General features: G+C 56.8%; 1 protein-coding gene across 11 annotated transcripts in view; it reads right to left on the bottom strand.

Moving 5' to 3' along the window:
* Positions 1-1,461: 1,461 nt before the first annotated feature.
* Positions 1,462-22,246, bottom strand: part of L3MBTL1 (L3MBTL histone methyl-lysine binding protein 1) — a 37,265-nt gene continuing 16,480 nt past the window's right edge. For 6 of the 11 annotated variants that reach the window (XM_062204216.1, XM_062204218.1, XM_062204217.1 and 3 more), the window contains 14 exons: positions 21,642-21,746; positions 20,776-20,911; positions 20,380-20,471; positions 18,654-18,805; positions 18,155-18,231; positions 17,525-17,610; positions 17,259-17,369; positions 16,655-16,769; positions 15,795-15,894; positions 15,424-15,621; positions 15,268-15,317; positions 11,972-12,129; positions 11,471-11,533; positions 1,462-5,521 (listed from right to left, as the gene is read on the bottom strand). In XM_062204216.1, coding sequence (XP_062060200.1) covers positions 5,387-5,521; positions 11,471-11,533; positions 11,972-12,129; positions 15,268-15,317; positions 15,424-15,621; positions 15,795-15,894; positions 16,655-16,769; positions 17,259-17,369; positions 17,525-17,610; positions 18,155-18,231; positions 18,654-18,805; positions 20,380-20,471; positions 20,776-20,911; positions 21,642-21,746 — 1,578 coding nt within the window. In that variant the 3' untranslated portion in view covers positions 1,462-5,386. Of the gene's footprint in view, positions 5,522-8,922; positions 11,272-11,470; positions 11,534-11,971; positions 12,130-15,267; positions 15,318-15,423; positions 15,639-15,794; positions 15,895-16,654; positions 16,770-17,258; positions 17,370-17,524; positions 17,611-18,154; positions 18,232-18,653; positions 18,806-20,379; positions 20,472-20,775; positions 20,912-21,641; positions 21,747-22,246 lie in introns of those variants that run through there. The other 5 variants (XM_062204219.1, XM_062204222.1, XM_062204221.1 and 2 more) reach the window with 5 other exon arrangements.

Below are 22,246 nucleotides of genomic sequence, written 5' to 3'. Positions count from 1 at the left end.
CACTTCCCTAATGTCTAATGATGTTGAGTATCTCTTCAAGTGGTTTTTGGCCATTTGTACTCATACATCCTGTTTAGAGAAATGTCAATTAAAGATCTTGGCTCATTTTTTCATTGAGTTGTGTTAATTGTAGGAGTTCTTTATGTTCTGGATATTAAACCCTTGTTGGATATAATTACACTTGATCTTAGCCAAAAGGCCAAGAAGTTATTGGATATGATGGCAAGTATTTTCTCTCACCCTGTGGGATCTTTTACTCCCTTGATAATGTCTTTTGAAGCACAAAAGTTTATATATCATTTTGATGACGGTCAATTTATCTTCTCTTTTGTTGCTTGTGTTTTGGTGTCACATCTAAGAATCTACTGGCAATCACGATATTTATCTTCATGCTTCCTTCTAAGGGTTTTCTCACATTTAGTTCATTGATTCACTTTGAGTTAATTTTTCTGTATTAGGTGAAGTTATCATCCAACAACTTGGAAATCCAGTCGTTCCAGCCCCATTTGTTTAAGAGACTATTTTTTCCCTACTGAAAGGACTCGACACTCATAAAAAAATCAGCTGGCCATAGATATATGGGTTCATTTCTGGACTTTCCATTCTATTCCATTGCCCTATGTCTGCAGTATGCCAATACATACCATATGGTTTTGATTACTGTAGTTTTGTAGTAAGTTTTGAAACCGAGAATTGAGCTCTCCAACTCTTTTCTTTGTCAAGATTGTTTTGGCTGTTTGGAGCACCTCATAATTCCCTATGAACTTGAGGATTGATCTAGCTCTGCAATGGCAGCTGGGATTTCTGACATGGATCGCATTAGATCTGTAGATCACATTGGTAATCTTGACACCTGAATAACAGTAAGTCTTCCTACTTCGAAAACACAAATGTCCTTCCATTTAGTTAAGTCTTTAATTGCTTTCAGCATACAAGTCTTTCATCTCATTTAAATTTATGTCTAGGTATTTTATTCTTTTAGATACTCCTGTAAATGCAATTGCTTCTTCTTTTGTTTTCCTTTTTTGAGTGGTCGCTGCTGGTATATAGAAACACAACTGATTTTTATGTGTTGATATATAATCTTTAACTTGACTGAATTCATTGAGAGAGAGAGAGAGAGACAGAGAGAAAGGTCTTCCTTTACCGTTGGTTCACCCTCCAATGGCTGCTGCGGCCGGCGCACTGCGGCCGGCGTACCGCGCTGATCCGAAGCCAGGAGCCAGGTGCTTCTCCTGGTCTCCCATGCAGGTGCAGGGCCCAAGGACTTGGGCCATCCTCCACTGCACTCCCGGGCCATAGCAGAGAGCTGGCCTGGAAGAGGGGCAACCGGGACAGAATCCGGCGCCCCGACCGGGACTAGAACCCAGTGTGCCAGCACCGCAAGGCGGAGGATTAACCTAGTGAGCCATGGCGCTGGCCTGGATGCCTTTTATTTCTTCTTATTATCGAATTGCCCTGTCTAGAATTTGCAGTATAAGATTCAATAGCAGAAGTGAAAGGAAGCATCATTGGTCAGGACTGGCCTTGTGGTGCAGTAGGTTAAGCCACCATCTGTGATGCTGGCACCCCATATGGGCAACGGTTCAAGTCCCAGCTGCTCCACTTACAATCCAGCTCCTTGTTGATGTGTCTGGGAAAGCAGCAGCAGATGGCCCAAGTGCTTGGGCCCCTGCACCCATGTGGGAGACCTAGAAGAAGCTTCTGGCTCCTAACTCTGGCCCTGTCCAGCTGTGGCCATTGCAGCCTTTTGGGGAATGAGTCCGCAGATGGAAGATCTCTGTCTCTCCCTCTGTCTCTGTAATTTTGCCTCTCAAATAAATATATTTTTTTTAAAAAAGCATATCTGTCTTATTCGTGATATTTGGGAGAAAATTCAGCCTTTCACAGCATGGTTCCCTTCTCTTCATAGTTTTCTGAGTGTTTTTTTTAAATCATGAAAATGGATTTTGTCAAATGCCTTTTCTGTGGCAATTGAGATAACCTCGCTCCCCTCCACCCCCGTACTATGTTGATAAGTTGTTTTACCTAGGTTCATTTTCTGTTGAACCCAAGCACCTGAGCCATCACTGCTGCCTCCCAGGCTCTGCAACAGTAGGAAGCTAGGGCCAGGAGCCAGAGGTGGGCATTGAACCCAGGTGCTCCAATATGGGACGTGGGCATTTTAACCAGCAGGCCAAAAGCCTGCCCCTTAAGTTTGTGATTAATCAAACTTATGTCCTCTTCTCGCGCCCATTGGAATTCCTCTTAGCTTCTCTAACTTCTTCCTTTCATTCTATTGCCATCTATGTTTATTCTACTTTCTGGGCAAAGTCCTCAACTTTCAAACCTGTGTTGATTTTTTAAATCTCAGCGATCACATTTTAAGCTTCCAAAAACTCTTCGTTGTCCCTCCATGCTTCTTTTCCTCTTATTGCAACCATTGGTTGGTGGAGGATTTGCTTTTGACAAGTGGAAGCATCAACTCTCCCCCTGAACAGGAGAGGGGGAAGGATGGGTGCGGGAGGGGGACACGAGCAGATGTAGTAGCAGGCAGGAGCGGATGTTCAGTTTCTCTGTGACGCCGATGGACATCTATTGAGACACTGGAGAAGGTAACAGCACAGGAGGTTTCAGGACTACAAAAAGGGAAGTTGGAGCTAAGCCTTCCCAAACCCTAGTGGCTTCCTTGGGTAGCCCTTAGGGTTTTGTTCATGCTAAAGTCAGAGACGAAGCTACTCTGGCACCACTGTGCTGGGTCAAGCTAGCTGCCAGTGCAGGGTCGAGGTAACGGGCTCCTGGGTGGCTGTGTGGTGTGCGCTCTCTCGGCTGGGTCTGGAGGAGCCACAGGCAGAGCTATGAAGGATACTGACGAGGGAGAGGGTACGGTGATCACACCTGGTGTTTCTGCTGCGTCCCTGCCAGCTCACAGACCAATGTACAGCCAGGAGAACCCGTCGGCCTCTTCACGACATGCTCCCTTTGCGTTTTCTGGGTGTTTCCGGGGGACAATGGACCAGACTCTGCTGCGTCTCATCCAGAGGCTCACGTTTATTCACCATGTTTCAGTACAGGACAAATCACACATCTCATCTGCAACCTGTTCTCACCCCGGAGTCGGAGTCGCTTCAGCTTACACCAGTGGATTCTGAGAGAACACGCACACACGTGCACACCCACACGCACAGAGGCAAGTACAGAAATGCAATCCCACCACAGTGCATGTGAATCAAAAGTGCAAAAAGGCTTCGTTCGCAAACTCTGGGACCGTCCTCCCCGCCCTAGGCCAGGGCTGGGCGGGGCTGGGCGCGCCTGCAGGAGTCAAAGGGTAAGTGGCACCCACTGCTCGAGAGCCGGGCACAGGGCAGCAGGGGCGGCCACGGCCAACTCCCTCCCTCACTGCATTCCCAGGTCAAGGGGTGATGATCTCTGCTGGGGACAGAATGGGGTGAAGGGGCAGTGAGGTGAACAGAGGCCAGACTTCTTGCCACATCTGATGAGTTGTTCTCTTCCCAAAGAGTTCAATGTTAGTGCAGAAAGCGCTGAGGCCCCACAGCCTGAGTCTTTTTCTCCATGGTCCTTGGCTCACTTGGCCTTTCAGAAAGGCGAGTTCTTAGGTGGCTGGCACGCCGGGTGCACCTGCACAGCAAAGCTGCCATGGCCTCTGTCCTTAGGGGCCAGGAGGCCCCCAGCACCAGCTGTGAGCACCCCACAAGCTGGCGAGTGTTGCAGGATGAGCAGTTGATGAGTTTTGTTCTAACCCAGGTGACAAGATGAAAGAGAGGCTTGGACTTGCTCCTCCTGCCCTGGGCCACACGGCACCACATGGCCTCTATAAACCCGACCCTCACCTCACGGCTGGCCTTGCCCTGTGCCCTCCCAGGAAAGTTGTGCTCAGAGATGCCTCTCAGGTCTGAAGGCAGGGGCTGCACGGCTGTCCTCCCCCTTGGGAGACGGGGCCCCTGCCAGGGACTGTGGCAGGAAAGCAGCAGAGCTTTGGGCATCCTGCTTCTAAGGAAAAAATAAAGCTTTGTACGTGAGCAACAATAGCCCTTGACGTTTTCCCAACACTGAGCACCCTTTCAAACACTGCTAAGAGTACCCTACACATACGTGCACACACACACATGCACACACATGACTGAGAGAATGGGCTTGGGGAAGGCCCCTGGTCCCACACCCTGCAGGTTCATCTCAGCACCTGGGGGCGGGGAGGCGTGGCCTTGGCCCCTCGCCTCCCTGGCTCCTGCCGGGCACTCTGGCCCGTCCTAGCACGCAGGTTTGGCAGTGGCTTGGAGGAGGCTGGGCACCCACCTGACGGGGTGAGGAAGTCCCAGAGCCCCAGTCGGGCTCCAGGTGGCAGTGTAAGACACAAGGGGTGCGGAGAAGGGCTTAAAGGACCTGGAGTACTTGAAGAGAGGAGTCCACCTTCCCAATCTGGCCGTTCTAACACTCTAAGGGACAGACGGGAGGCGATGTCACGTGACACAGTGCTACATTCTCAAGACAGAGGCCTGGCAGGCGGGCATGGGGCCCTCGCGCTCCGGGCAATACTTTAGCTGAGATCTACAGCCACACAGAGGACGCTGTGCCCAGCTTGGGGAGTCCCACGCCTGCTGGAGCTGCCCCACTGGCCAGACTCGGGATGGTTTGACAGGCCCTCGGGCTGGCCTCCTGCCAGGGCTACCTGCCAGGCCGGGCTTCCTCCCGCCCAGGCCCAACACAGGACGGGTGTGTGGAGAACACAGTGGAGACTTCTGCCAGCTGCACAGGGCTCTCATCACTTCCCCCAGCCGGAACGAGGACTTGGCGTAGGACACCACGATGCCAAGTGGGCCAGGATGGGGCATGTTCTAGCAGGTGTCCAGGCGCAGGGTCCCCCACTTCTGAGCTAAAGGGTGGAAGGTGGCCGGAGGCTCCCAGTGGATCCCAGGACAAGTTTCTGAGGCCCACACATCTAGGGGGAAGAGCCAGGGGCTTGCCTGGGCCTTGGCTGGGGGGCGCCGCCCAGGAAACCAGGCCACAAAAGGAGGGCAGCAAAGCCAGCAGACAGAAGGGGGCGGTCGTGGTGGAGCCAACAAGGGGAAGGGACCGCAGACTGAAGACCTCCAGTCCCTCCACTCCTGTGCACTGCTCAGAAAAAGACCTTTGGCGTGGGGCTGCCTGGGCCAGGGCCCCTTCAGCCTGCCCCATCGGTAATGCCCCCAGCCCAGGGACACCTCCCTGGTGTGTGTGGTGGCAAGCGAGCCCCAGGACTCCACCTTCCCAGGACCCCTCTGCTCCACCCAGGAAGGACCAGCCCCTGTCAGACCCAGAGGACGGGGACAGAACGGGACACGAGGAACTGAGGCCGGGAAAGAAGCATCGGCGGGCGCGGGAGGCCCAGCAAAGGCCCCGGGCCTGACAGTCACTTTAAGGAGTCGTCGGCGTTTTTGAACATGAGAATGGCGTTATAGATCTTCAAGGCTGGGCCCAGCTTGACACTCATGATCTTCACAATGTCCGCCTGTGTCAGCAAAAGGAAGGCCTCGCCGTCAATCATCTGAGGGGTCGGGGGAGGGGAGGGGAAATCGGGGAGGGTGGAGAGGGCCGTGGGGGGCCGGGGGAGGGACGGGGGCGATGTGCATTGGGGGTGCAATGGAACGGGAGGATATGGGGGAGGACGAGAGAGGGAGGAGGAAGGACACGGAGAAAGGAGAAGGGAGGAGAAAGGAAAAAAGGAGACAGCCATGGGGACGGAGAAGGAAAGCAGCAGCCACTGGTCTCCCCACGTCACGGCACACAGCCTTCCCCTCTCTCTCTCTCTCCCTGCGCTGACCAGCCTGAGTGTCAGTATTTGCATTTTCAGTCTCTCAAGTGCTTATGGACAGAGGCTTCAAAAACCTGCCGCGGTGGGCTCAGCACCAAATGTAGGCACAGAGCCCTTACATAAGTGTCATGCAGGATTAAAGGAGAGCGAGATCCGAGCAGGGGGCCGGGCGGGCTTGGCCCCATCGGGCCCCTGGCAGACTGCAGGGTCACATTTCCAGGAAGTCTGCCTCGCCCACGTCCTCTGGCTCACGCCTGTTGCAGACGGTACCTGGACAACCTCTGGATGAATCGCTGGCGTGTGATTCAAGTCTTTGAAATGCCAGAAACCAACCAAAAAATGACCACACAAAAAACCCCCAAACCCATGCTGTAGTTGCTGCCACGTGGACCCTGAGGTCAACCTCAGCGCTGCTAACAGCGAGACAGGTGGACCCTGCGTGCGTCCCAGAGCGATGCAGTGCTAGGTGTACAGTACACAAAGGTAGACAGAGCAAGCTAACCCAGCACTAACCAAGCCTTGGGACGCAGTTTCTGGTTTTGGGGAATTGCAGAAGGTACAAGAGTAAGTTAAGTGTCACCACAAGGAAGCCACGGGACAAAACCCAGAAGAATACATTTCACAAGACTTCTTAAAATATTGTGAGGCTAATCCTCCGCCTTGCGGCGCTAGCACACTGGGTTCTAGTCCCGGTTGGGGCGCTGGATTCTATCCTGGTTGCCCCTCTTCCAGGCCAGCTCTCTGCTATGGCCCGGGAAGGCAGTGGAGGATGGCCCAAGTCCTTGGGCCCTGCACCCGCATGGGAGACCAGGAGAAGCACCTGGCTCCTGGCTTCGGATCAGCGAGATGCGCCGGCCGCAGCGGCCATTGGAGGGTGAACCAACGACAAAAAGGAAGACGTTTCTCTCTGTCTCTCTCTCTCACTATCCACTCTGCCTGTCAAAAAAAAAAAAAAAATATTGTGAGGGGCTGGCGCTGTGGCATAGCAGGTTAAGCTGCCACCTGCAGTACTGGCACTAGCATCCCATATGGGTGCCAGGGAGAGTCCTCGCTACTCCACTTCCAATCTACTTTCCTGCTAACGTGTCTGGGAAAGCAGTAGAAGATGACCCAAGTGCTTGGGTCCCTGCACCTGCGTGGGAGACCTGGAGGAGACTGCTGGCTCCTGGCTTTGGATCGGCGCAGCTCCGGCCTCTGCGGCCATCTGGGGAGTGAACCAGCAGACGGAAGACCTCTCTCTCTTTCTTTCTCTCTTTCTCTTTCTTTCTTTCTCTCTCTCTCTCTACCTCTGCCTTTCAAAAAAATAAATAAATAAAGAAATCTTTAAAAAAAAGATTGCGAAAAAGAAATGAGTGGGGCTGTTCCCAAAGAGAGGATATTTAAGAGATGAAACAACGGATAGCAATCATACAGGCCCAGTTTGGATCCTGCCTCAAAAACTTCCAACAACTCTTCAAAGGAAATGGAGAAATGGAGACGTCAGCATAGACTTGGTTAGTGGACGTGGTCATACAACAGAGTTCCTGTCCATCTCAGAGAGGGGCAACAGTCTTGGGCTTACATAGGGAAAATCCTTAGTGGCTTTTGAAAATGCTTATTTATTTATTTGTGATGCACAGGGAGAGAGAGAGACAGACAAATAGACTTAGAGAGAAAGGTCCCATCTGCTAGTTCACTCCCCCAAAGCCCAAGATGGGTGGGACTGGGCTGGGGGCTAAAGCCAAGAGCTGGGAACTTAATCCAGGTCTCCCATGTGTGTGACAGGCATCTAACCCCCTGGGCTGTCACTGCCGCCTCCCAGGGTGTGCATTAGCAGAGAGCTGAAGTCGGGAGCTGCAGGCAGTCATCGCACCCCAGTACTTGGACGTGGGACAGGGGCACATTAACTGCTAGGGTAAACACCTGGCCAGAAAGCCCTTAGCTTTAAGATATGCAAATGAAAGTATTTGGGGTAAAACATCATGATGTCTATAATTTCCTTACAATGACTTCATATAGGGGTTGGTGTTGTGGCACAGTGGGTTAAGCCACCTCCTGCGACAGCTGCATCCCATATGAGCACCAGTTCGAGTCCCGGCTGCTCCACTTCCAACCCAGCTCCCTGCTAGCGTGCCTGGAGAAGCAGTGGAAGACCGCCCAAGTCCTTAGGCCCCTGCTTTCCACATGGGTGACCCAGCTGGAGTCCCAGGCTCCTGGTTTCAGCCTATCCCTGCTCCGGCCATTATGGTTTTTTGAACCAGTAGATGGAAGATCTCTCTCTCTCTCTCTCTCTCTAACTCTGCCTTTCAAATAAATAAAAATAAATCTTCAAAAATGGTTAGGTTCCTGTGAACCACTAGTTACTTTTTTTTTTTTTTTTTTGGACAGGCAGAGTGGATAGTGAGAGAGAGAGACAGAGAGAAACGTCTTCCTTTTTGCCGTTGGTTCACCCTCCAATGGCCGCTGCGGCCAGCACATCGTGCTGATCCGAAGCCAGGAGCCAGGTGCTTCTCCTGGTCTCCCATGGGGTGCAGGGCCCAAGCACTTGGGCCATCCTCCACTGCCTTCCCGGGCCATAGCAGAGAGCTGGCCTGGAAGAGGAGCAACCGGGATAGAATCTGGCACCCCAACCGGGACTAGAACCCCGTGTGCCGGCGCCACAAGGCGGAGGATTAGCCTGTTAAGCCACGGCGCCGGCCAAGTTACAATATTTTTATTATTATTATTATTTTATTTTATTTTTTTTTGACAGGCAGAGTGGACAGTGAGAGAGAGAGAGATAGAGAGAAAGGTCTTCCTTTTGCCGTTGGTTCACCCTCCAATGGCAGCCGCGGTAGGCCGGCGCACCGCGCTGATCCGATGGCAGGAGCCAGGTGCTTCTCCTGGTCTCCCATGGAGTGCAGGGCCCAAGCCCTTGGGCCATCCTCCACTGCACTCCCTGGCCACAGCAGAGAGCTGGCCTGGAAGAGGGGCAACCGGGACAGGATCGGTGCCCCGACCGGGACTAGAACCCGGTGTGCCTGCGCCGCAAGGCGGAGGATTAGCCTATTGAGCCGCGGTGCCGGCCAAGTTACAATATTTTAATAAAATAATAAAATAATTTTTGGGCTGCACTGTGGCATAGTAGGCTAAGCCTCTGCCTGCAGCACCAGTATCTCATGTGGGCACCGGTTCATGTTCCAGCTGCTCCTATTCTGATCCAGCTCCCTGCTAATGGCCTGGGAAAGCAGTGGAAGGTGGCCCAAGTCCTTGGGTCTCTTCACTCATATGGGAGATCCGGAAGAAGCTCCTGGCTCCTGGCTTCAGATGGGCCCAGCTCCGGCCATTGCGGCTATTTGGGGAGTGAACCAGTGGATGGAAAACCTTTCTCTCTGTCTTTCCCTCTCTCTGTCTGCAACTATACCTCTCAAATAAATGAATAAAATTAAAAAAAAAAAAAACTTCAACCAAAAATAGGCGAAGCAAACACAGAAAATGTTGCTAATGGCTAGCTCTGGGGACAGGCTGGTGGGTACTGTCAGGGAAGGAAGACGCCAGGTGTGGGAGAGGAAGTCAGACCAGAGAGCTGGGGCAGCGGAGGCTGTGCAGGCCCAGGGCTGCCGGTTTTGAGAAGAACCTTGCTCCTATGTCTGGTCCTTGGGAATCAGGCACAGAAGACATTCCGTGTTGCTTCTTAGGTGCTGCGCACTCGTTTTAGCAAGCACTCATCACTCATTAACGCATTTAACCCTCACGGCAACCTTAGGAAGCGATACCAGTGTCGCCCCCATTTCACACATGAGGACGCTGAGGCGCAGAGGCGAAGGCCCTTGCCCAGGATGCCCAGTTCCCTCACTTGTGAGCACCTGCCGTGGTTGACAAGCTAGTTAAATGGGGGCCTTGTTAGGACCACCTGACCTGGAGTGGGCAGCGATGGGCAGCTGAGACCACGCTTCCCTGGCTGAAGGGGCTGCACAGGAGGGTATCCGTATTGTTTGGGAGGAAGCCCTATGCAAACTCGAAGGTCCCTTACTGTTTCATACTCTGGGGAGTCATGATGAAGTTCTTTATTTAAGGACACCTGAGCATTGAAAGCCAGAACCAGGGGCCGGTGTTGTGGTGCAGCAGGTGAAGTTGCTGCTTGCAAAGCCATCATCTCCTATTGGAGTGCAAGTTCAAGTCCCAACTGACCCACCTACAATTCAGCTTCTTGCTAATGCACCTGGGAAAGCAGCAGAAGATGGCTCAAGTGCTTGGGCCCCTGCACCCACATGGGAGACCCAGATGGAGTTCCAGGCTCCTGGCTTCACCCTGGCCCAGCCCTGACTGTGGCAGCCATTTGAGTGGTAAACCAGAGGATGGAAGATTTCTCTCTCCCTCTGTCCTTTTTTTTTAAAATTTTTATTTATTTATTTGAAAGTCAGAGTTACACAGAGAGAGGAGAGGCAGAGAGAGAGAGAGAGAGGTCTTCCATCCGATGGTTCATTCCCCAATTGGCCGCAACACCTGGAGCTGCACCAATCTGAAACCAAGAGTCAGGAGCTTCTTCCAGGTCTCCCACACGGGTGCAGGGACCCAAGGACTTGGACTGTCTTCTACTACTTTCCCAGGCCATAACAGAGAGCTGGATCGGAGGTGGGGCAGCCGGGACTCGAACTGGCGGCCATATGGGATGCTAGCACTGCAGGCAGCAGCTTTACCCATTATGCCACAGCGCTGGCCCCTCCTTCACTGTCTTGCCCTCTTTCTCAGTCACTCTTTCAAATGAATACACAAATAAATCTTTAAAAAAAATTCAGATGGGGCAAGTGTTGTGGCCTAGTGGGTAAAGCCACCACCTACAATGCCGGCATCCCATATTGGTGCCAGTTCCTGTCCTGGCTGCTCTACTTCCTATCTAGCACCCTGCTAATGGCTTGGGAAAAGCAGTGGAAGATGGACCAAGTATTTGGGCCCCTGCCACCCTTGTGAAAGACCCAGATGCAGCTCCTGGCTCAGCGCTGGCCGTTGCAGCCATCTGGGGAGTGAACTAGCAGTTGGAAGATCTCTCTCTGTCTCTGTAACTCTGACTTTCAAATAAATAAATGAATGTCTTTAAAAGTCAGAATTACCATTTATTACCTTCACTGTATCAGGCATTCTGGTACAGGAATGTATTTACATGTTACTCAATAATACTGCTATGGTGCATACACACACAAACACGCTAGCGATGTCACTACACTAGATGTCCTAACACAATGTCTCACTGTTCATCTCCAGGGCTGACAGTGGCCCTGCAGGGCAGTCCTCAGTACACCACTTTCTACAGACGGGAAGACACAGGCCCAGAGACAAGGACTGCATCAGCAGACCTGGGATCCCAGCCCAGGCTCCCGGGCCGGCATTCTTTCATCCACAACTCACTGCTTCTCATCTTCGCAAGCAATCAGGTCTGCTTTTAAGTGTGCATTAGGACCTTTGCAGCAGACAGAAATGCCTGAGCCACTCAAATCAGCTTAATTTGTTGACGAGCGAAGATAAGTCTGGCATAGAAGACAGAGCAGAGAAGTGAGGCAAGTCCTGTCTCCAGGGTGTGTTTTCCTTCCTAAAGATGACGCTGAACACACAGGGTCCCCAGGCTGGGCCAGACTTCCCCCAGACGCTGGGGAGGGCACCTGCTTCCTGCCGCCTCGAGGACACAGTGGCCTCGCCTCTGGCCCCCGCTCCGGACTCACACCTTACCTCATCTTTGAAGAGGCGTGCTTGGTCCTCACAACCTGTCAGGGTCTGAACGAAGCCAAAGACCTGGGGAACCAAAGGAGCCAGGCTGACAAGGGGCCGGGGCTCGGGAGTGTGTGCGTGCAGCTGGCCAGAGCCAATGCGGCCTCAGTGCCTTCGGGGCTGTGCCACTGCCACTGCTGCTCGCAAGCCCTGTCTCTGGGCTGGTGTGTGGGCGAGGTGAGGCTCCTCACTCCTGAGGCGCCAGCTCAGGCCTGACTCCCTTGCGGGATTGCTGTGGGCACAGGCCACACCCCCACCCACAGTCCGGACCTATCAGAGGACAGGGTCCCCATCAGCCCTTGCCATGCAGCCAGAAGGAACCACGGACAAGAGGGATGAGCAGGAGCTCGGGTTGGGAGGGGTCCTGGGTCCCTGATTACCAGACCAGGGGTTCTCCTGAGCCTTCCCGCCAGGGCAGAAGAGGGGCAGGAGGCAGATGAGGGAGGGACTCTCACTCCTCACCTCCTCGATGGTCCACTTGGCGACTGTCGAGGCCGAGATGCCCGCCACCCCAGGCAGGAGCTTGCAGTGCTGCTCCCAGCACACGGACAGCGAGCGGTCCGGGTGGGCCGCCAGGGCCGATGTGAAGAGGGACTGGTGCACGACATCGGGAGTGAGTGCTGCAAGGCAGAGGGAGGCTGGCAGGTCCGAGCCGAGGACCCACCCCGTCCCGGATGCCTGCTCAGTGGGTGGAGCACACAGGACCCTGGAGCCCCTCCCGAGATCCTGTGAGTCCAGGGGGGTCATTGTGTCTCCTGACTGTGCCTCCCGGTAAAGTGGGTCCCTCAGTGCAGACTCGCAGGCCAGTTACTTGGGGGACCCCTCACCCCGCCTCTCTGAGGCTGTGTCACATGGGGGCCACAAGGATGCTTGCTCTCTGTAGGCTGCTGCACACCTTGCACCCAAACGGTCCCCCAAACCCAAACAAGCCCAGCCCTGACGTCAGAGCCTCCGCCTGCCCTTCCTTCCCTAAGTCCTTCTGGGCCCCGGCCGGCTGTCTCCGAGCTGGAATGCTTCTGATTCAGAATCGCAGTTGTCCCACCGCACGGCTGCTGCCGCTGTCCCAGGCCCCAGCGCCTCTCTCCTGCCACTCCCACCAGCTTGGTCTGCATCGGCACCTGCACCCCAGCCCTAGCGGCTCTGGCACCAGAGGGCAGTCCCTGACCCAGCCCTCGTGGCCTGGCACTCTGCTCCCTGCTCAGCTCCTGCCCTCAGCCGCACAGTGGCTCTGAGGAGCTGCTGACCGCTGCTGCTTGGCCTGCTGCTGGGCCAGACCTGGCCCCACCCACCCCTAGCAGCCTTGGGAGGCGTGGCCACTCTCCGTGGGGCCTGCAAGCCCTCCACCTCCAGGAGCACTGCCCTTATTAAGCGACCCTGGGTGCTACAAGGCCCCGCACTGTCTCTCACACTCGCCCCCTGAGCCTCTGGTGGCTTCATCAGGAGCCCGCCTGACCACTTTGCTCTGTGACTCTGCCTCCCTGGGCTCCGTCTGCCCCCAGGCCCAAGCCAGAGTGCCCACCTGGGCCCCAACTGCCCCACTGAGGTATCACCCAAGGCTGCTCCCTCTGCACTGCCAGCCAGGCCCCACAGCACCTGGGACGCACCAGGATCTCCCGTGAGAGCCCCCAGCACAGCAACCTCATCTACCTGCCACAGGCTGGGCCTCCTGACCACGCCCTGCCCAGGGTCCTGCCTGCAACCTGGGTGGGCTCTGGGGGACAGTATGGTGTTTGCAGGGCACCTCCCTCCATTTCTTTCTCCTCCAGAGCACAGGCCGGGAGCTCTCGTGGGCAGTTCCGCCATCTTATCTAACTGCAACCTACTTGGCACCAGGTCAGAAACGGCCGCCCTGGTTTCTTCAAACAGTGGACACTCCCAAGACTACAGGGCAGGCAGAGCCAAGTCCTGTGCTGGCCAGGAAGACTCCGGGTGGAGCAGCTCACCAGCAAAGTCCGAGCCCACCCTGAGACCTATCCACAGATGTCTCCCTGGGGACAAAACCCAGAGTGGCCAGTGTGCCTTCTGCCAGAGGCCAGCAGGTGGACACACGGACTCTGTCCTCTGCTCTGTCCTTGAAGTACCTGGAGGCCTTGGCCTCCTCCTTCCTTCCTCTCTCTGGGCCAGTCTCAGTCTCCAGGACTTAACTGCTCAGAAGTCCACACGGTAGACAGGTGCCCTCTGGTGGTCATGTGCTGGCCCTGCAATGGAAGCTGACCAATGGGACCGCCCCCCCACCCCCCACCACGAGAGCCTCAGAAGCCCTGGCTCTCATCCTCGTTCAGGCCCGAGGCTGCAAGAATTCTGTCTCCACCAAGAGAAGAGGGTGGAACGGCAGCAAGAGGGCGCCGGACAGAGAGCCGCAGCACTAGGAGCCGGGTGCCGACACTGCCAGCCCTCGGACGGGTGGTGCTCCTGCCCAAGGTCTCCCAGCCCGTAAAAGGCCATCCGACTTCAGGGCTGTGTTTTCCCGTCACTGTGTTATGCGCACACTCACTCTGCCTGGATCAGAGAAGAGTTCCTGAAGAACCAGAGTGGCCTGGGCCCGACCCAGAAACTGCAATGAACCAGGTGAGTGTCCAAGGTCTCTTCTAGCCTTAAAATTATGTCCTTCCATGCCACCGAGACAAGACGCCCAGTGTCCCTGCCGGGTGGCAGGCCCTGCACCAGCAGCCGAAGACACGAGATGAACTCACCACCCACTACAGGCTCGCTCTGTCCCTCCCCTCAGAACACGTTGTGTCCCTGGCAAAATTCCTACTAACTCTGCGCCTCACAATGCCGGTGAGTTTGGAGAAAGGGCCTCTGAGTGAAATGAAGGCCATTAGGGTGGGCTGTAATCCGATCTGACTGCTGCTCCTTGCAAGAGGGTGGGTAGGGTGGGGATGCTCACCTACAGGGAAAAGACCAGGTGGGGCCACGGCTGGGAGGTGGCCACCTGCAAGCCAAGGAGAGGGTCCTTGAAAGAAACCGCCCTGCTGACACCTTGGCCCTGCACTCCCAGCCTCCAGGAGTGTGAGGAATAAATTTCTGTCGCTTAAGCCACCCAGGTTATAGCGTTTTGTGACAGCAACCTGTGTAAACTAATACAAAGCATTGAGGAGTGAACTGAGGTTTGAGTTGGGTGCTTTTCGCCTGGTGTATCGGCAGCAGGTGGCAGAAGTCAGACTCAAGTTTCAATCCCAGCTCGGTGTCTTACACAGTGGATGATCTTGAGCCAGCGACTTTACCCTTGGAGCCTCACACACCTCCCTGTCACATACATCAAAGGGCGCTTGTGAGAGTTAGCAGCCATGCACCGCGTCCACCTGAGAGCAGCTGGAGCAGTAACCACCATCATTTCAGGTAGTGGCACTTGAGAGGCAGGTTTTACCCTGGAAACTGTGGCTCAGAGATGGTAAGCGGCTTGTTCAAGGTCACACAGCTAGAAAGTGACAGCGATGGCCTCCTTCCCAGGAAGCCTGGAGTCAGCCAAGAGCAGGGCCGGGGGTGTTATCCTGCCTCGCAGGGCAGAGCCAGTGGTCCAGAAAAGGTCTGTGTCTTTCCCAGAGACTCACAGCAAGGCCCTGGCACGGCGGGACCACAAGGTGGGAGCTCAAGGTCATTCGAGGCACTGCTCCTGCCACTGCTCTATGCCCCCAGAGCATCTCTAACGAGCAGGCAGCTCCCTGCCCGCTTCTGGTGCTCGGGGCATCCCAGGTGTGCCATCCCACCAGCTGTGGCACTTGCCCTGGACCCTTGGAAGGGGAGTAGGGACTTACTCTGGAAATCCTCCTGTGGAATCTTCTGATACTTTGGAGGGCGTCCGATCCTGCGGAGAGAGGGAGAAAGTCTGCGGCAGGTGATCGATGCCTGGCCCGGCAGGGCACGAGCCCCACAGCCGGAGAGCCCTGGCTCTGCCTCCCTGGGCTCCTCACCGGCCGTGGTGGCGAGGCTTCTTCCTTGGGGACAAGCCGGAGAGGCTCCTCTTGCGGGCTGAGGCCTCTGAGTCAGACAGCTCCGCTTTCAGCCGGCCCTGGTTCCTCTCCGCCAGCGGGCAGCCCGAGAGGCAGTGGTGAGCTGTGAACTTGCCTGTGACGTGGCCCGAGCCGTCGCAGCCAGGAGTGGGGCACTTTCTGGGGCAGAAGAAGGCCTGGGGTGGGTAGGATGCACTTGGTCCCACTGGGCCCTCCCACCCCTGGCTGTGTTGGAGAACATGCAGGTGAACCCCGGTGCACCGCACATAGATGTGCCAGAGACCCTCCCCGAGCAACGCCCGGGCGCGTGCCAGCAGGAGGCCTTCACTCACCGGTGGTGGAAGCTGTATTTGGAGGTCCTGGTGGGCGGCAAGCTTCTATAGCTCACAGGGGTGCAGCCCCCAGGGGAGGCAGTGCTGGGCTCCCTGGGCCCTGGAGGAGATGGAAGGAAAAAGTCAGCAGAGGGTCCTGGTCAGTGGGGAGGGGACTGAAGGCAAGGTGGGGGCAGCACCAGAACGAGCTCCCCGAGCGCCTGCTACCGCACAGGTGCCCCAAGGCAGGGCAGGACGCCTCGGCTCTCACATACTTCGCTGGACCCTGCAAGCCGGGCCCTCAGCCTCAGATCCTCTCCCTTAGGGGAAAGATCAACTTAGCGCTGGTCCGGGCACAGCAGGCAGGTTCACGTTACGCTCCGTTCCTGTCCCGCTCTTCGGCCCCGAGACCTGGGTAACCTTTTGTATGCTCTGCCAGTGCTCGGCGGCAAACACCGAGAAGGATCAGCTAGCAACATGGTGGCAGCAGGGAAGTACGGAAGCAGAGCCTTCTGGGTGAGAGCAGGCTGAGTGGAAGGAGCTGCACTCAACCCCTGCCTGTGTGGAGGGCCAGCATTGCCTTAGCAGACACGTGCATGCTCACGTGCGGCTCGGCTGTGTCTCTGGGTGCAGAACTACCTCCTTGGCACAAGCTCCCTGGTGAGCTGGCCCCTCCACACCTCCATAGCTCCAACCTAGCAACCGGGGGAGGCAGCAGCACTGCTTTGTGTGGCACCGCCCTGAGGCAACCCAGAGCTCGCTGTGGGCACCACAGCCCTGTGTCAGAGCTGGGCGTGGGGGTCAGAGCCCCCTGGGCAAGCTGCAGGACAGAGGGGCTGCAGGTGGCAGGGACAGGGGCAGAGTGCCCTCGGGTTACACACGGAGAGGAGGCTGCAGGGGATGTCCTGTCTTGGAGCACCAGCCCGCAGGGTGGATATCTGGGTGGTCGGCATCAATCCAGAAGTCATAGCCGTGACTCCAGCCATCAAAGTGCAGCTGTGGAGGGAAGGTCCTTGGAGGTCAGGTGTTCCTCGTGGATCCCAGTTCAGCTGGGATGGTCCCCCTCCCCCACTAACCTTCCCTCCCTTCCTCCGTCCCTCCCCCACCTCCCCCAGCTCTAGCAGCCTCTCCCCATCCACCCCTGGGGCCCATCAGAAGCAAGATTCTGGATCAGTGGAAGATCCAAGGGGCCAATGCCACAATGCCGTAACAATCACCACACTGCCATTAAACTATCAGCATCTCCTGTGTCAATCCATGATGGGACAAGGATGATTTGGCCCACTTTACAGATGAGAAGGTAAAGGCTCAGAGAGGGGAAATGACTTGTCCAAGCCCGCAAAGTCAGGCACAGATAAGATGAGAATGAGGTCCAAGATCTTCGACCTTGTCTGTGTCACACCATGCCCTTGACCTCTAACCAGTCTACAGAATCCCTGCCCACCTGGCCTGTCCACTCCCCCAGTGCCAGGGTCCCGGGGCCACCTTTATCCGATGGTCCTCCACATCCTCCACGCTGGCCACACGAATCAGGGCTGGGTTCCTGCGGTCCACGGCCTCCAGCTTCATGTTGACCAAGAAGCTGTGAGGCGGTCGCTGCAGGAGGGGGACAGCTGCCCTCAGGCCCAGCCCAGCTGAGCAGGGAGCATGGGTGCCGTGCCTGGGGAAACTGTGACCTCCCCAAAAGGGGAGGCCAAGGCCCCACCCTGCCTGGCTGAGCTCAGCCCTGGGGCCCAGGAGCACACACTCACCACCTTGAAGGCCCAGGCAGGCACGGCGGAGGTCCCAGTTTCCTCCAGGTATTTCTCCCAGCAGAAGCTGTCAGGGTCTGGGTAATCTGGAGGAGAGGGTGCGGGCAAGGTGTAGCCTCCCAGGTGCACGGGGGGAGAGCTCTGTCCCCAGGCAGGAGCAGGAAGGGGTCCTTGGAGCAGAATCTCCACCCCCACCCCCAACACACACACACAGCTGCAGCTGCTTGTACCAGCTCCCAGGGCAGACGGGTCCTAGTTCGAGCCAAGCACAGCCCCACCCCACACTCCCAGGGCATCTGGGGACCCTGGCTGCCGTCAGCTGTGGTCCTGGTCCTCCAGCTCCAGCCTCCCTTGCACCTGCATGGTGCCAGAGCCAGTGGGATGCTCCTGGGAGGAAGGACACACTTTCCTTGCTTTGGGCTCCCTGCTCCCTTGAGGTGCTCCTCTGACTTGCTCGCCTAAACATCAACAGAGTCAGGGTGTGGCAGAATCCCCCTGAAATCCAAGGGCTCTCAACTCCCAGACCAAGAGGCTGAGGCTCCAGAATATAAACAGCCAACTAACGAGGCGCTGGGAAGGGGCTGGGGGTGGGGAGGTGGGGCCGGGCACTTGCTCAGGCTCCAGGGTCACCTTGTGGAGGGGTGAGGGGTTTTCCTTGCTTCTGGCACCAGCCCACTGGGTGGATGTAGGGGCTGCTGGGATCACACCTGCAAGCCAAGAATCCGTCACTGTCGCAAGAGAAGCTCCAAGGCCCTGCGCCTGCCCTCTTCTGACAGCAGGGCCCTAGGGCCCACCCTCATGCCACCTGTTACTGTGAGGGAGACAGACAGCTGTTGACAAAGTCAGAACACAGCCACATTAACTAAAAACTCAGTGCCACTGTTCCATCCAAGGGAAGACGAAACACAGGGGTTTGCTCATCTTAGCCAGGACATTCTGAGATGAAACATTGAACACTGAGCTGTGTTTCTGATGCTGCAGCCCAGATCCACAGTCAAGTCTCTCCTACCCTGCTCCAGATCTGAATGCCAGGCCTGCCCTGAGCGGGGCCAGCTGGTCCCTGAGAGGTGCACGGAATCACCCCCTGCCATCCCCTCAGCCCCCAGGCAAGTCTGGGCCCTCCCACTACCAGTAGTCGTAAGTATCGTCCCAGTTGTCAAAGTGCACCAGGAAGCGACTGTCCACCACGTCGGTCACGCTGGCCACGCAGACAAGAGACGGGTTCATGCGGTCCACAGCCTCCAGCTTCATGCCCACCTGGAAGCCCAGGGGTGGGGGACTCTAGGGGCAAGAACAGGGGCTGCACGGCCAGGGCCAGGCTGGTCAGTGCTAGTCCAGGGCCCACCACAAATGAAGAAGTAGGTGCTCTAGGAGGCCTTCCCAGGAGACGGGCAGGGGAAGGAGGGAGAAACAGGCTGGGTCGGAGGGTCCCTCTAGGGCAGAATCGTAACCTAAGCTCTGAGCCACTCAGGAATGTGTGGCTTCCAAGGTGTTCTCAGGGGTGGCTGGAATTGTAGCAGAAGGAAAGTGATTGGTGCGAGGCTGTGCGTTCACCCAGAGCCTGGCAGGCTGAGTTCAGGTCTCCCCGACCTGGCGCAGCCTGGTCTGGCATGGCCTGGGGTGGTGGGGCGGTAGGTGGAAGGGAAGGTGGTGCTGACGTGTGGGGTAGGGAGCAGAGGGGGGACCAGTGTTAAGTGGGCATCTGCCAGGTCCCAGGTACGAGCTTCAAAAGCCATCACCTCCCTTCCTCTTTACAACAATCTGTGATCTGCATTATTCTTCCAGGACAGAGTGCCAGCCACCAGCAGGGCTACAGCATGTACACAGTGTGACTGCGATGTCTGCATGCCCTGTCACAACAGCAGGTGGGACGCCCAGTCACCTGGGAACCTGCAAGGACAGTCTCTGGGGCTGGAGGCGGGTCGGGGAGTTACAGTCCCTACGGTGGAGTCCATGGCCCAAGGCGCCTGGACCTGTGATGTGGTGAGGCTTTGCATGGAGGCTCCCTGTATCCCCAGACCTGTCACTGGGATTACGTGTTGACCGCTGCATAAAGCTGGCTGACAGATGCTCTGGACAGAGGAGAGGCCGGGAGGCGAGCTGCCGGGAATGAACAGGAGAGCTTCCATGTGGCGCAACAGGAAGGAAAGGGCTGGGGTAGAGGCACTGACCTGACACCAAGGCACTGCAGAGCAAATCGAAGCAAGACATCTGAGCAGCAGGGAGTCTGCGCCCAGGCTAACGGAGGCAGGCCAGGGGTCCCGAGGGTGGGGGTCGGGGTGTGTGTGTGTGTTGGGAAAAGGTGTCCCACAAAGGTGCATGTGCTGGAAGCTTGGCCCCCAGTGTGGTGATGCTGGGAGGCGGCGGACACAGAGGGAGATGGGGCTTAGTGGGAGCTACTGAGGTCCCTGGGGGCCTCACCCTTGGGAGAGGGTCACGTAGTTCTCGCAGGACCCCGTTAGGTCCCTTGAGAGCAAGTTGCTCTAAAGGAGTGAGCCTGGCCCGGAATTCCTGTGGTTTCCCCTCCCTGCGTGATGGTGCTTCCACCCTCCTGACACCGCATCTGCCATGAGACCCTCTCTAGGGGCCCAGCAGGTGGAGCCGCCCAGCTGGGACTACCCAGCCTCAGGTATTTCATGACAGCACAAGATACGTACTAAAACAGGAAGGAGGAAAGGAATTGGGGGTCTGGGGGACACAGTGAGCGTCTCTGCTCTGGCCCTCCCCTGTGGCAGCAGAGACCAGGACAGGCTGAGAGCACCAGAGGCTGAGCCCTCTTCTGTCCAGATGGCTCCCCGGGCCAGCTGCGGGGCTCTGGCTGCAGGGGATGTCCGCTCTTGCTTAGGGGCACTCACGTGGCTCTGGCTCACAAACAGGTGCTTGGGGGCAGCCTGAGCTCTGGTGCTGCGCAGGTACTGGCTCCAGCTGAACTCCTCCTCCTTGTAACCTAGGCCCCTCGGGGGGGACGAACAGAGCGCTGTGCAGAGGCTGGGCCGCGGCGAAGGCATGCCACATGGAAGCAGCAGAACTGGGGAGGCCTGCAGACCCCACGACCCTCAAGAACCTGCCCGGGGACCCCTTGCGGAAGCAGGACAGGACCTGGGGAAGCAGAAGCCCCGGGGCTTCTGGTGAACTTGGCCCTGGGGCAGAGTCGTGGGGTGCGATGAAGAGAGGCTGGCTTTGGAAGGAGGGGGAGAAGGGCGGGGTGGGAGGACCCCCTGGCTCACCAGGACCGACCCAGCCAGGCTTACCTTTGGGAGGCTGCAGCTTGTGCCCGGTCTTCTCAAACCAGCCAGCAGGGTGAATGTCAGGGGAGTTGGCATTGACCCAGAAGTCGTGGCACTCGGAATACCCATCAAAGTGCAGACGCAGGCGGTAGCCACACACCTGCCCCGCGGGGGGAATCATGGTGGCTACAGTGCCCGCGGATGGCCCACTCCCTCTCCCTCCCCTTCTGTCACTCCCAGGTTTCCCCTATCCTGACCTCTGCCCCGCACTGTCCCTCCCCACAGTGAGGACACTGATGGACATCCCAGCCCCAAGGCCTGGGTGCAAGACAAGTAGACCCTAGAACACCCACAGGGCTGAGGGCTGTTCTCCACGTGCCCTGCTTTGGCCTTCTGGGCTAACAGTGATTCCTTGAGCCCGCAGCCCCAGCTCACTTGCTGCTTCTGCCTGCAACCCCCTCCTCACCTGCAACCCACCTTGCAGGACCCAGCGAAGGAGGCCCTTCCTCTATGCTCCCCTGCCCCCCTAGCTGAACTCAGTGCTCTTTCCCTGCCCCTCCCTGCACCCCTGGGGCATGCCACTGACACCTCCACCTGGCTGACTCCCTACACAACTGTGGGCTTCCAGAGGACAAGGACCTTGCTGACTCACGCCAACCTCTCCAGCCCTCGGCTCCCTAAGCCCCCAGCATTTGGTGGCATCACCGTCCCATGACACTTCTGTTTGTTGTTGTTATTTAAAGAAACTTTCTGTGCGTTCCTACCAAATCCCCTGCTAGACTGTGCTTTCCAAGACAAGCTGGGGCCGTGTCTGCCTCCATCCCCCAGGGGGCTCCATCACTCCACACGGACAGACGTCATCAGAAGGGAGAGCCCAGGCCCCAGCTCACCTCAGCCACGGTGAGGATGAAGTACATGGACGGGTGCTGGGGGTCAATGCCTTCCAGCTTCATGCCCAGTTTGAAGCCATTCTTGTTAGGAGGGACCGCCTGGGACTGCCAATGCACACAATGGACAGCACCCAGCTTCCATGCAGCCTTATCCTTGCCTAGCGGGCTTGGGGTGAAGGAGCTGCCTTTAGGCCCCACCTGCCTGGACTTCCAAAAGGGCAGTGCATTTGGGGATCTTCACTGCAGGGATGGAGGGGGTAGAGAAGCTCCCCAGGTCCTTAGAAAAACGGGGGCTGAATCGGGGCTGGACTAAAGGCTCCTTCTTGCCCAAGTCAAGGAAAGGTAAGCGCTGGGCTGAGTGGGAGGCACCAGCATTCAGAAGCCGGCAGGCCCAGTGATGGCTGAGCCCGGGTCCCACCCCCCAGGTCTCCCCTCCCTGGAAGCCCCTTTGGGGGACCTTTTCTACCTATGGCTCTTACTTAGTTCTCCTTCCATTCTGCCAGTTCACTGAGGACTGATGGACAGAAAACACCAGAAGGCGCGAGTCTGGTGTGAGTCCCTGGACTGGGAAGATAAGGCTGCCCAGGTGGAAACTGCCCAACTCA

This window comes from Lepus europaeus, chromosome 10 (genome assembly GCF_033115175.1).
Source record: "Lepus europaeus isolate LE1 chromosome 10, mLepTim1.pri, whole genome shotgun sequence".
Classification (NCBI taxonomy): domain Eukaryota; kingdom Metazoa; phylum Chordata; class Mammalia; order Lagomorpha; family Leporidae; genus Lepus; species Lepus europaeus.
This window is presented reverse-complemented; position numbering and strand designations above follow the sequence as displayed.